This window comes from Bos mutus, chromosome 4, assembly GCF_027580195.1.
Source record: "Bos mutus isolate GX-2022 chromosome 4, NWIPB_WYAK_1.1, whole genome shotgun sequence".
Lineage (NCBI taxonomy): Eukaryota > Metazoa > Chordata > Mammalia > Artiodactyla > Bovidae > Bos > Bos mutus.
In genome coordinates, this window is record NC_091620.1 from 71,059,344 (window position 1) to 71,072,812 (window position 13,469).

Here is a 13,469-nt window from a genome sequence, read left to right on the forward strand (position 1 = left end):
GGATTATAGAGATATGGATTCAATGGGTCCTAACAGCTCACTAAATGCTAATTTAGATGAGCTAAATGCCTCAACTCTACATGAGCCTTAAAGCTTGGGTTCAAACGTGGTTTCCTACAAAATAATCAGTTAATGCATACCATGGATGGACCTTGACAGTTGCCCATCAGTAGTTGAACTCCTGGATGTTAGATCTACACGTTTTCCTCATGGTGTATTTTGCACTTGTCTCATGAAAGTTTGAAATGAGTTTTTTGAAAATCTGAATACATTTAGATCCTAGTAATTCTAGTTGTCACAATATCAGTCCTTTGATTATTTAGTCCAATTATTCTGAAATCTTTTATTGTGTTCTGCAGTTTCTATATTCCACTGCGTAACTTCAAACTATTGACTTAAGTCAACTGACATACTTGGTGAAGACAAAATATTCCAAGAATTCAAAACATGCCCTACATATTTTACCAAGATAAACATAAAATTTTAAGAGAGTTCCAGGAAATTTGAGGAAAAGGGAGCACAGCTTTTAGTTTTGAATCAACAGCATATTTCACTTGTGATTTGCAGAAACAGAGGATTGAGTTTAAAGGGCAGAGCCACTAGAAAAATGATGAGCCTTTACTGAATTTTGCAGGAGAGTAGTGGTAGTTTTTGCTTATACAAATCCTATGTTAATTTGGGTTGCTTGCTCCATTTTCCTTCTAAGAAGAGCAAGAGACAGGAAAGATAACGGTCATTCATCAGTAATAAACATTTGAAGAACTTGAACTCTTGGGTTTTAGAAAATTTAAAAAGCTAAGTTGATACATGAAAGTTTTCCCTGAATACTATTTTATCAGGATTAATTAGGCAATGTGATTTTTTTCCCCTAAAAGTTTGAGCCAGGAAAAGATATAGACAGGAGACTTAATTACTCTGTCTCTGAAGCAATTGTCTGTTGTCAATTCTGAATTTCAAAGATTGCCCATGGTTCCTGACACATACATGTTTGATAATCACATTGAAAGAACAAGGACATTATCTTGAAAGTAAGTTGGATGCTTTCAGCCTTGGCTTCATGGCATCCTAAGTGGTAAGGATGACTTCAAGTGGAAACAGGGCTATTGTCTTGGAGGCCTTCCAAGTAAGGGATAGTAAGGGATCTGTTGTAATGCTAATGCTAAGTCACTTCAGTCGTGTCCAACTCTGTGCGACCCCATAGACGGCAGCCCACCAGGCTCCCCCGTCCCTGGGATTCTCCAGGCAAGAACACTGGAGTGGGTTGCCATTTCCTTCTCCAATGCATGAAAGTGAAAAGTGAAAGTGAAGTCACTCAGTCGTGTCTTGACTCTTAGTGACCCCATGGACAGCAGCCTACCAGGCTCCTCCGTCCATGGGATTCTCCAGGCAAGAGTACCGGAGTGGGTTGCCATTTCCTTCCCCAGGAGATCTTCCCGACCCAAGGATTGAACCCAGGTGTCCCGCATTGTAGGCAGACGCTTTACCATCTGAGCCACCAGGGAAGTCCTTAAACATGGACCTTAAAACCAAGATATTGAACTGATGCCTTAAAATGTCAAGAGTTCCCAAAAAAGAAATAACGTGGACCTCTCAAGATAAACGTCCCTGAATTAGAGGCAAAGTTTGGAGAGGCAGGCTAATTTCTCCTAGATAAAAAACCTTATTATTATGAACATGGGAGAGGGAGGAAACAGGAAGAGAATTGTGAAGTGTTGCAGCGGGAGAAGGAGTTACTTATATAAACCTCATGTTTTGTAATATATTCCTTTGAGCCAAGTGAGACTCATTCTCAATCTTGATCCTGTGGCACTTTGGGAACCAAGGTCTCAATAATTTCCTGAAATTATGTAAAATCTGATAGGTTGGGTTTGTTTTTGTAAGTTTACCCAAGAACTCTATAAGGTCATAGCTATTGAAGAAAGTTATAGAACTGATACCAAATATGCATGGCTCTTTTCCAAGTCATTTTTATTCTAACCTGAACATGAGAGGATTGAGAATTCAGATTCAAATAGCTAATCATAATCCATGAGCTAGCTTGAGGAAGAGGAGGAATCCCCACCACCCATTCTGATGCATACTACAGGACTTCTACTTCCTTTCAGTAAGTCAGAACTTGCAAATGCTTCAGAAGATGCCAAAAGCTACCTGGGAAAACTTTTCTTATAGAGCCAACTGGTAAAGAAAGACTTAATACTATGGTGAGTGAGTGTTAGTCACTCTGCTGCTGCTGCTGCTAAGTCGCTTCAGTCGTGTCCGACTCTGTGCGACCCCATAGATGGCAGCCCACCAGGCTCCGCTGTCCCTGGGATTCTCCAAGCAAGAACACTGGAGTGGGTTGCCATTTCCTTCTCCAGTGCATGAAAGTGAAAAGTGAAAGGGAAGTCGCTCAGTCATGTCTGACTCTTAGCGACCCCATGGACTATACCCTTCCGGGCTCCTCTGTCCATGGGATTCTCCAGGCAAGAATACTGGGGTGGGTAGCCATTTCCTTCTGCAGGGGATCTTCCTGACCCAGGGATCAAAACTGGGTCTCTTGCATTTCAGGAAGATTCTTTCCTGTCTGGGCCACCTGGGAAGCCCCTTGATACTACAATAACCTTAAGCAAAATAAGCAAGACCAATCACTGCTCCTGGAACTACAGCTGAGAAGCCTGGACTTGACCCTTTAATATATGGCCTCAGGGGGTGGGGGACAGGGGAGAATTCTCAGGCTGTGACACCTGTTTCTTGAGAATGTGCAGGTGCAAGTTTCTTTAGAAAAGGTTTTCAGGTTAATGATATAACTTCTATCCTTTTTTCTTTAATATATTAAGAACTGAACGTGCCTTCTAGTGTCTGGAGTTCTTATTTGAAGTCAGAAACTGCTGAAAAAAAGTGTTTGCATGAAACACACCCACATAGCCAGAAATAATTTTTTATATTTCCTGCACTAAATGTCAGTGCATACTTAGCTGGTGAGAAGTAAATGACCTGGGTTCATTTGTGGGGTGAAAGGTAAAGAAGACTAACTTGGCTTGGTTGAATTGCCTCTGTTCCATGTTATTGTGATAGTTACTAATGACAGATCCACAGTGATGTTTGCATTCAGCAGTTGTGTCCTACCAGTTAGATTCTATATTAGGCTATGTACAATATTTTAATACAATAGCATCTCTTTACATATATTTTTTAATATTCAAAGAAATATTCAAGCAAGAAAATCAGAAAACTTGACCAAAATGTTTCTATACCTACATATCTTCATTCAAGGTCAAACTCTTTCAGAAACTTAGCCCGTTACCCTGCCCTTGTTTCCAGTGTAGTAGCGGTGAATCCTTGTAGCCATGTTTTCACCATGTGACTGTGCCTCCCTGGTCATAACTGCTTGGCCTTGTGGTGGACGCCTAACCAAAGCTGAGTCAATCATAACCTTAAGTGCAATTTAATTGGATCTCAAATATGTTGGAGGTTTAACTAGACAACCATACCAGAGGAGAACTGAGAAGTAGCCCTGCTTAGTTACCTGCTTAACTAACAGGAGAAAAGCTGGTTTGCAGGGAGAGATTTTTTTGGTTCTAGAGTGAACTGCAGCAAATCTGTCCAGAAAGTGAGCCTTTCTAAATTATATTTTACTAGTCAATACAGATGAATCTCAAAAGCATTATGCCATGTGAAAGAAGCCAGGCACAAAAGACCACATATTATGTTTCTATTTATATGAATTTCTAGAAAAGACAAAACTGTAGTCATAGGAAGAATTTCTGTGGAAGGGTATTGACTACAAAGAGCCATGAGAGGAAATTTTTGAATGATGAAACTGTTTGATATTTTGATTGTGGTGGTTGATACATAGATACATACATTTGTCAAAACTCATCAATTTGCACATTTAAATTGATGAATTTTATTTTATGTAAATTTTTAATAAAGCTGATGGGAAAATATAAATAGAAATGAGTAGCCTTGTCAATTGATTCTAGTTTATCTGACTTGCCTTAGGCCTGAAAAAACCCAGGGACTAATTTGTATTGATTGGAATAACTCATCAGAGAAAGATGCTATTTAGATTTCTTTGGTATCTGATGTTGGCATAAAATAGAAATATTTTCTATTTCTATGATTTCTCCTTTGAAATCCTTTCTGGAAGACACCATACTTAGAAAGTTGTTAAGATTTCCATCATTGAAAATACTCTGAAGGGTCACAGTCCAAGGATGATGCCATTGAACTTTTCATTTATATTTCTCAAGATTCTTCAGCTTCCATTGAAAAGGAAGAGAAATGACAGCTTCTGTTTATTGAACAAAGCAATAATATAGAGCCAGACATTCTACTTAAATGCTTCATTTTCATTATTTCATTTAATCTGCACAGTCAAATCTGCAAATGAGGGACTACTGTCCTCTCAGTTTCCAGAGGAGAGGGTTGAAATTTAGAGATTGGATAGTTTTGTCAGGAGACAATCATTGCTTGAATGTGGAATGATCTAATACCAAAGTCACTTAACTGCTCTCTTTACTGCCCCACCTAATCCAAATTGCTGCTGCAGCATCTGGTTCAGACTCCCACAGAGATTATCGCCAAAATGCTGGCTTATGGTCCAGCACTTCTGCCAGGATCTCTCATCTCAGACTCCTCTCAATCTGCATAGATTAAAGGAGTCAAAACCATCTACCCAGTGAAACCTGGAGAATGTGCTCTGTCACCATGAACAGTGATTTTCTCAGCAAGGAGGTGCTTCCAAAATGAATAATGGTCTTCTCTGGTTTCCAGAACCATGAGTTGGAGAAAGGTCAGGGGTTTGGCAGTGGTTTGTGGGCATGAGGTTTCCCCGACGGACGGCCTCTGTAGTCACAGACCAGTTGTTTTGTAGCACAGGTGCTTGGTGATGACGCAAATGCAAGCTGCTGTGTTGGAGGCCAGACTGGTCCCTGATAGTTGGAGTCATATGACTGATGATGGGAGATGCTGTTCAGCCACAAACCTTGCTTGGGGCTGGAAATGATAGGGGTAGTGGTGGGTGCATTTGCAGACACTAGGCACCCATTTTAACTCTCTGAGTGTCATCAAAAGAATTCTGAGTTTGATTCTCTGAGTATAAAACTTTGATGACTGGCCATTTGCTGGGAGGACAGAGAGAAGTGCTGCTGAGATGCTGCAAAGGGATTTTATGTTCCTTAGTAGGTCTGTTTACATCTCCATTACATCCTCCAAGTCAGAGAAAAATGCGCATGATGAACCCAGACTCAGAGCTCAGCTCCCAGAAAGGAAAATTCTTACCAAAGCAGTAGGCAGTGAGATTTAAGCCACACTAATAAGCAAATGCTTATTAGATGCTAAAGCTGAAACTCCAGTACTTTGGCCACCTCTTGCGAAGAGTTGACTCATTGGAAAAGACTCTGATGTTGGGAGGGATTGGGGGCAGGAGGAAAAGGGGACGACAGAGGATGAGATGGCTGGATGGCATTACTGACTTGATGGACGTGAGTTCGATTGAACTCTGGGAGTTGGTGATGGACAGGGAGGCCTGGTATGTTGCAATTCATGGGGTCGCAAAGAGTCGGACACGACTGAGTGACTGAACTGAACTGAATAAGCAAATGTGTAGAAAAAAATCTGACATTCATGAGAAGTGAAAATGAGGCAGTTAGTTTGCACCTCTGAGGGGAGCCTTAACCGTGAGCTAGAGAGTTCAGCATGGCTGCACTGGCTGTACAGGTTTGCAGAGCTGAGAGCTCAGTCGCACAAGACATCACTTAATGATTAAAGAGAGCATCCCTGGAGGCCTCTCTCTCAAAGCATTGACATTTTAGGAGATGGATGGGGCTGTCTTAGCATAGAGCAGATAACAATCAGGCAGGGTCAGGTAAGGCAGAAGGCTTTGACAGGGTCTTCTTCATGCCAAGAGGTTTCAACAACAACGCTGATGCCAGTGCTTGATAATTATTGACTTCACATGATTGTTTTCCCTCTGAAAAACAAAATTTTCTTAGCTTTTAATGAGGCTCTATGGTAAGCTATAGGATAAGATTATCATGCAGACTGCATTTTCCCTCACAAAATGAATGACTTAATTTTTTTGCCTAGTTAAGAAATCCAACTAATAGAAACTCAAATTCCCCAAGATCCAAGAGAAAAAAATGACTGCAAGGTAAAAAATAGAGTCACTACTAATGGTTTGGTATGAGTATATCCCCCAGTCTTCAAGGCATACACAAACCTACACTTTAACTTAAATATAACTAAAGAAACACTGTCTTATTACCACGTTTCATTCCTCAGCAGGTCATAGATCTACCTGGTTATCAATAGACTTTGATCTACCTTTTCAAGGGTTCATAACAGTCCATTGTAAGGATGTGATTTTACCAGTCTGCTACTGAGAGGGAATTTTCAGTTGTTTCCAATTTTTTGTTATTACAAAAAATGCTGGTAACTGTTTTTATCCAAAGTCATTTTGTTCTTGTCCAGGAATTTCTGAAAGATAAGTTCTTGAATGTGGACTTGCTGGGCTAGGGAATAGATTCCTTCTTCATATTCTTAATTTTGACAAAATACCATATATGAATTTACCAACTTGCTCTGCTTTCAACAATGTAATAGAGTGCTCTTTCTCTCAAATTACCACTAATTCTGGGCATTACCAATATTTGTTTATTGGATGGTGAAAAGGAACTTAGGTTTTAATTTGCATTTGTTTAATCAGTAGTAATGTGGACTCTGCTGTGATGTGCTTAATAGCCACAATGCATTTTTTTGTGTATGAATTAGATGTTTTCTAATGAGATACTTATCTTTTACTTAGTGAATTATTAGAGCTTTTAAAATGCATTAATAATATAAGCACATTGTCATATATTTTGCTCACAATTCAATCTCTTTGGTAACAGCAGAAAATATAAATAGATATAGTTACCTAAATTCTGTGATCCTCCTAGCCCCCTAAACCCCACAGAATTTTTCATTATTGATACTGTATCAGTTTCCTAGGGATGGCATAACAAAACATCACAAACTGGGTGGCATAAAGCAATAAAAGTGTATTCGCTCTCAGTTCTGGAGCCTATAAAGCTGAAACCAAGGTGTTGGCAGGGCCATACTCCCTTGGAAGGTTCCAGGGGAGAATCCTTCCTTTCCTGTTCTAGTCTCTGGTAGCCCCAGGAATTCCTTGGCTTGTAGATATATCCTTATAATCTCTAGTTCCTTCACAAGGCATTCTTCCTCCTCTTCTGTTAAGTAGATGATGGATTAGGGCCCACTTCATCTTTTTATTTAAAAAATTTTACATTCTTTTGTAAATTCCTTTCCATTATGGTTTATCTCAGGATATTGAATATAGTTATCTGTGCTATACATTAGGACATCGTTTCAGTTCAGTTCAGTCACTCAGTCATGTCCTACTCTTTGCAACCACATGGACTGCAGCACGCTAGGCCTCCCTGTCCATCACCAACTCCAGAGTTCACTCAAACTCATGTCCATTGAGTTGGTGATGCCATTCAACCATCTCATCCTCTGTCATCCCCTTTTCCTCCTGCCTTCGATCTCTCCCAGCATCAGGGTCTTTTCAAATGAGTCAGTTCTTGGCATCAGGTAGCCAAAGTATTAGAGTTTCAGCTTCAGCATCAGTCCTTCCAATGAATATTCAGGACTGATTTCCTTTAGGATGGACTGGTTGGATCTTCTTGCAGTCCAAGGAACTCTCAACAGTTTTCTCCAACACCACAGTTTAAAAGCATCAATTCTTTGGCGCTCAGCTTTCTTTATAGTCCAACTATCATATCCATTCATGACTACTGGAAAAGCCATAGCCTTGACTAGATGAACTTTTGTTGACAAAGTAATGTCTCTGCTTTTTATTATGCTGTCTATGTTAGCCATAGCCTTTCTTCCAAGAAGTAAGTGTCTTTTAATTTCAAGGCTGCTGTCACCATCTGCAGTGATTTTGGAGCCCCCCAAAATAAAATCTGCCACTGTTTCCACTGTTTTGCCATCTACTTACCATGAAGTGATGGGACCAGATGCCATGATCTTAGTTTTCTGAATGTTGAATTTTAAGTCAATTTTTTCACTCTCCTCTTTCATTTTCATCAAGAGGCTCTTTAGTTCTTCTTTGCTTTCTGCCATAAGGGTGGTGTCATCTGCATATCTGAGATTATTGATATTCTCCTGGCAATCTTGATTCCAGCTTGTCCTTCATCCAGCCCAGCGTTCCTCATGATGTACTCTGAATATAAGTTAAATAAGCAGGGTGACAATATACAGCCTTGATGTACTCCTTTTCCTATTTGGACCAGTCTGTTGTTCCATGTCCAGTTCTAACTGTTGCTTCCTGACCTGCATATAGGTTTCTCAAGAGGCAGATCAGGTGGTCTGGTATTCCCATCTCTTTCAGAATTTTCCACAGTTTGTTGTGATCCACTCAGCCAAAGGCTTTGGCATAGTCAATAAAACAGAAATAGATGTTTTTCTGGAACTCTCTTGCTTTTTTGATGATCCAGAGGATGTTGGCAATTTGATCTCTGGTTCCTCTGCCTTTTCTAAATCCAGCTTGAATATCTGGAAGTTCACAGTTCATGTACTGTTGAAGCCTGACCTTGTTTACACATTGTAAATACAACAGTTTACATCTACTAACTCCAAACTTCCAGTCCATCCCTCTCCCTCCCCACTCCTCCTTGGCAATGGTAAGTCTATTCTCTATGTCTGTTAGTCTGTTTGTTAGATAGGTTCATTTAAGCCATATTTTAGATTCCACATATAAGTGATATCATGTGATATCTTTCTCTTTCGGACTTACTTTACTTAGATGATAATCTCTAGTTCCTTCCATATTGCTGCAAATGGCATCATCTCACTCTTTTTATGACTGAGTAGTATTCCATCACATATATATACTATATCTTTTTATCTACTAATCTATCTATAGATGTTTAGGTTGCTTCCATGTCTTGGATGTTGTGAATAGTGCTGCAATGAACAGAGAAGTACATGTGTCTTTTTGAATTATAGTTTTGTCCAGGTAAATGTAGGGCCCTCCTCATCTTAACTTGATTACATGTGTAGACCCTATTTCCAAATAAGATCACATTCACAGATATCAGGGGTTAGGACCTCAGCATATGTTTTGGGGGGACACGCAAGCCACAACAACCCCCATCATGAAGTGTCTGCTATCACCAACAAATTATAAATGTTTTAAGGACTGGGACCCAGTCAGCTTTGTTCATATCCAATATTTAACACAGTGTCTCATAGGTAGTGGGCACTCAGTAAAGATTTATTGAAAGAAAGTATTTGAGTTTTAGGACTATCTTAACTTTCAGACATTAAAAAAAATGCGTGCAGAGAACACAAGATATAGGATTCCTTCTTTTATTTAAATTTGCGTATAAGAATTTACAGTGGAAACACAAACTCGAGAGGATGGGGCTGTCTGGAGAGGGAGTGGACCAGCTCTCTGGATTCACTTAAGCCAAAGTATGTGCTTTAGTTCCCTAGCATCTGCCCTGAAAATGAATCTTTGATAAAATGCAGACAAGCACCTAGAATAAAACCATTTGATTGTGTGACCAGAGTTATTTGGTTGGATTAAACTTAAAATAATACACCAGGACCTTTAAAATTCCAAATTTCTTTTTTCTTTATATAGTAAAGTATAATTGAAATTTTATTTCACAGGGCAAAGGAGCCTCACTTAGCAAATAAAGGCCAGAATTTGCTCCAGAAACTTACTTTCTAAATTACTTTTCAGACTCATTTCAAAAAATAATTTTCATTTATACAGAACTAACAGCCTCCAAATTATGCTGCAGAATTCCAACATCTAAACATTTCTTTTTTAACTAATTGATCTCTTGTAAAGGATTTACCTAACAAAGTTAACTTTTTCAAAATCAAGAGTTTGCTCTAGGAGTTGATATATTTTATTAAATGTCTCCCTTCTCTCACCAGTATCACTAAAGCCAGGCAAATGCCAGGACAAGGTCTAGAATATTCTCTATGTTTTACTTTACTTTAGTGGCCATAGTCCCAGTTCCAAAGCCTTGGATCAGTGTTTAAAGGCCTAATGTACAGCCATAGAGATGAAGTATTTCAATTAGAGCAGAAGCAACATTTTTATCGGGTCCATTGTTATCTGTACTCACACAGATGTGATCTAAATGTAAGCTGAGCACCAAAGCCATTGTTCAGATATACCTGATGCCAGCTCCATAGAAAGATGACTCATGTTCTAGCACATTTTCAAAGGTATAAAAGTTATGGGCCATGTGATTCATTAGGGACAATGAAGGAAGCACACAAAGGTGATTTTTTTTATTTGCAAGTCTATAGAATTAAACCTGTACCTTCATTGGAACCTGGAAAAATTAAGCTCAAAGTGATGTGCATAGGTATAGAATCAGCATAACTGAAGGACTTGTTCACTTGAGCAAGTTTGTATACACCTGCACCAATGGGCTAAATATAAATACATCCCCTGTAATTCTTCTATCAAGATGATTGCTTCAGCAAAGCAAATAAGTGGAATCTGTGCAAGGTTTGGGCTTGACTATGGGTTACGAAATTAATGAAACATCCTCTTCTGAATGAGAAAGCATCAATCTTCCTGTTATTGAGAAAGAATGGTGGGGAATAGATGCTTTAAAAATACTATAAAATGTCCATCCTCCATTAACACAGAGGGATAAACATTTGATTACAGGTATGGTCTTATGTACAGGGAGATAAGTGTGATTTTAAAAGGATGAATTGTCAAGGAAGAGGAGCATTTTCTAGATACCTTAAGAGTCAAGGAAAGGCTCAGTGGCAAGGAACCAGTGTTTTTGAACACTGGTTGCTTGTTAGAATCTCCTGGAGGTACTTAGAAAAACAGTGATGTTTGGGCCTCATCCTAAACTAATTATAACCCAAGATGGGCACTCAGGCAGGGTATTTTTAAAGTATCCCTGGTGATTCTGATTTGCAGCTAGAGTTAAGACCTACTGGACTTTTGTGTACTCATAAAGAAAAGTTTGGTGTACACCAAAGTCCAACATGTATCTATTTAGAACATTTAAAAATTAAATATTTATTTATATCCCAGTATACTTAAACATAGGGCTTCCCAGGTGGTGCTAGAGGTAAAGAACCCACCTGCTAATGCAGGAGATGTAAGATGCAGGTTTGATCCCTAGGTCAGGAAGACCCCCTGGAGGAGGACATGGCAACTCACTCCAGTATTCTTGCCTGGAGAATCCAATGGACAGAGGAGCCTGGTGGGCTATACAGTCCATGGGGTCACAAAGAGTTGGACATGACTGAAGTGACTTAGCATGCATAATTACTTAAGCACAGACGCCATTAACAGTTATTTCTATGTCAAGTAATAACTATAGGTAATACTAAAATATTTTATAAATAATTATCTTTCTCTGTTAACACTTCCAATAAATAGTAAAATGTTTAAGAGATGAGAATAGTTTTTAAAGAAGACATTTAACTATTTTTAGGAAATTTGAAGACTGTGTCAGAGTATAAAGTTCCTTTAAGTTGTGAGATGCATAGGGCAAGTAGTGTTCTTCCTAACCTGGAGATCTTTTTAGATATTAAATATCTTCTTCCATTAAAAAAGAAAGAAAAAACTTCTCAGGCCAAAATTTAAAATTAAGGCATTTGGAAATTCATGCATATTTTCTAGACTCTCTCCTTTAATAATGTACCTTTCAAAAACCCCAACAAACATCTCTACAAGTACCTACAATTCTAGTATCCCTAGAGGAGAAATTGTTTTTCAACTAATTGTTGAGTTCCAGGGTAAATGTATTCTTGAAAATTTCACAACTCTGCATAAAGAACTTTGAGAAGGTTGGAAGTGAGGAAGAAGAGAGACAGGGGGGAAGGTGGGGAGGGCTCAGGGGGAGGAATATAAAGGCCCAGATGAGTCCCTTTGGTTATTTCCTGCTTCTGTGAGGAAGCAGGCTATCATAATTGCACTTGAGAGGTTTACTCTGTGGGCAGAGTTGAGACAAATTTTGCAATTCATAATCGTGGAACCAGAGCAGCAGATGAGGGCCAGGGCACAGAGGTTCCAATTTTCCATTTGGTGTTTGTGAGTCTCAGTGGTAATAGAATCTGATGACAAAAGACCCTGAAAAGAGGAGCTCGCTTTCCTTGCTTTTGGCACATTAGTAACATCTGCAGACACAGAGGGGATATTTAGAAGCATTAGAGGAATGAGACAAAGGTCACAATGAGCATGTGGTTTTTTTTTTTTTCCCCATAAAGAATTTGAGAAAGTCAAGGATAACCAAAATTGAGAGGAAACCCAGATGAAGAGATGTTATCAATGATTCTGAAGAATTTCAGGAAGCACCCAATAATATGATAGTCAAAACATCAGTCACAGTGAGGGGGTAATTAGGCTGTTTAAACTTAGAATGTTCTCCAACATCACTGAGACAAATGAGAAACAAACAAACCTGCAAATAAACCTAAAACTGAACAGCACTTAAACAAACAATCAGGCCGATATTTCTCCAGTGAAGAGTTCAGCTAGGAAAAGAACTATGTTTCTTAAGCGGCAGCTTTCATAATGTTCTAGGGCATTTTAAATCAAGTTCAATGACTGTTGTGCTTACTTAAAGCTTTTTAATTCTAGCCCAAAGTATTAGGCTGAATGTTTCTCTCCTTGTTTGATGCCAAGAACAAGATGTAGGAACCAGTTAAACTGCACAGTCCATCCTTTGTCCCTGCAAACTTCAATCTGATCCAGAAAATACTTTTTAGCATCCTCCTCGCTCTTCCCTACTGTTAGGGCATCCCGAATGTATTCAATATCTTCTTTGCTGGTTAACTGGGGCATTCCTGTCATCAACATCATGGAGAACAGAATGATCAGTAGGTTTGTGTGATGACGAAGGGCTAGGTAAGCCTTGACGCACACATCCTGGATAAAGGAAAAGAAAAAGCTATTAACTGTTGTTACAGTGACAAAGTAGGATAAGGACCTGCAGACTGTTTTGGAATTTACATGGCTTTCTCCTGTCCCTGTGAGAAAATCATCACAAGCAAGGCAGTCCCCTGCCTCAGATGAAAAACACTTGACAAGAACATAGACCGCTTTTACAGTCTCTGAAGCACTGTAGAGTGGTTACAAACACCTAGGGTATGCTCAAAGAAAACTGACACAGAAAGTTTCATCTTATTTCTTATTCTATCTTTTTACTTCGATTTCTTTCCTAGGGAATTGAGGGTGGACATTTCTGTAGTCTCTAAAGAGGAATGAGTCAGTTTTTGAACACCATACTGGAATCAATTAAGTTTATGTAAGCATAAGTAATGTTTGCTAAGAGCTAACGGAATCCAAAGAAGAGATGGAAATGTGGTTTTTGAGATCTAGCTAGTTTTCTTCATTTTCCAATGTGTCCTATTTTAAGAAAACAGATGAATTAACTTCTCATTGTCCGACTCTCAAAATTGTTGAATGACATTTGGAAATTTAATAT

At 39.0% G+C, this 13,469-nt stretch overlaps 1 protein-coding gene across 6 annotated transcripts in view; it reads right to left on the minus strand.

Annotated features, from left to right (window-relative positions):
• Positions 1 to 3,517: 3,517 nt before the first annotated feature.
• The window catches only part of PIK3CG (phosphatidylinositol-4,5-bisphosphate 3-kinase catalytic subunit gamma), a 41,769-nt gene continuing 31,817 nt past the window's right edge, over positions 3,518 to 13,469 (minus strand). For 5 of the 6 annotated variants that reach the window (XM_070369625.1, XM_005901435.3, XM_070369624.1 and 2 more), the window contains one exon: positions 9,330 to 12,910. In XM_070369625.1, the coding sequence (XP_070225726.1) occupies positions 12,632 to 12,910 (279 nt within the window). In that variant the 3' untranslated portion in view covers positions 9,330 to 12,631. Of the gene's footprint in view, positions 5,954 to 9,329; positions 12,911 to 13,469 lie in introns of those variants that run through there. The other variant, XM_070369627.1, reaches the window with a different exon arrangement.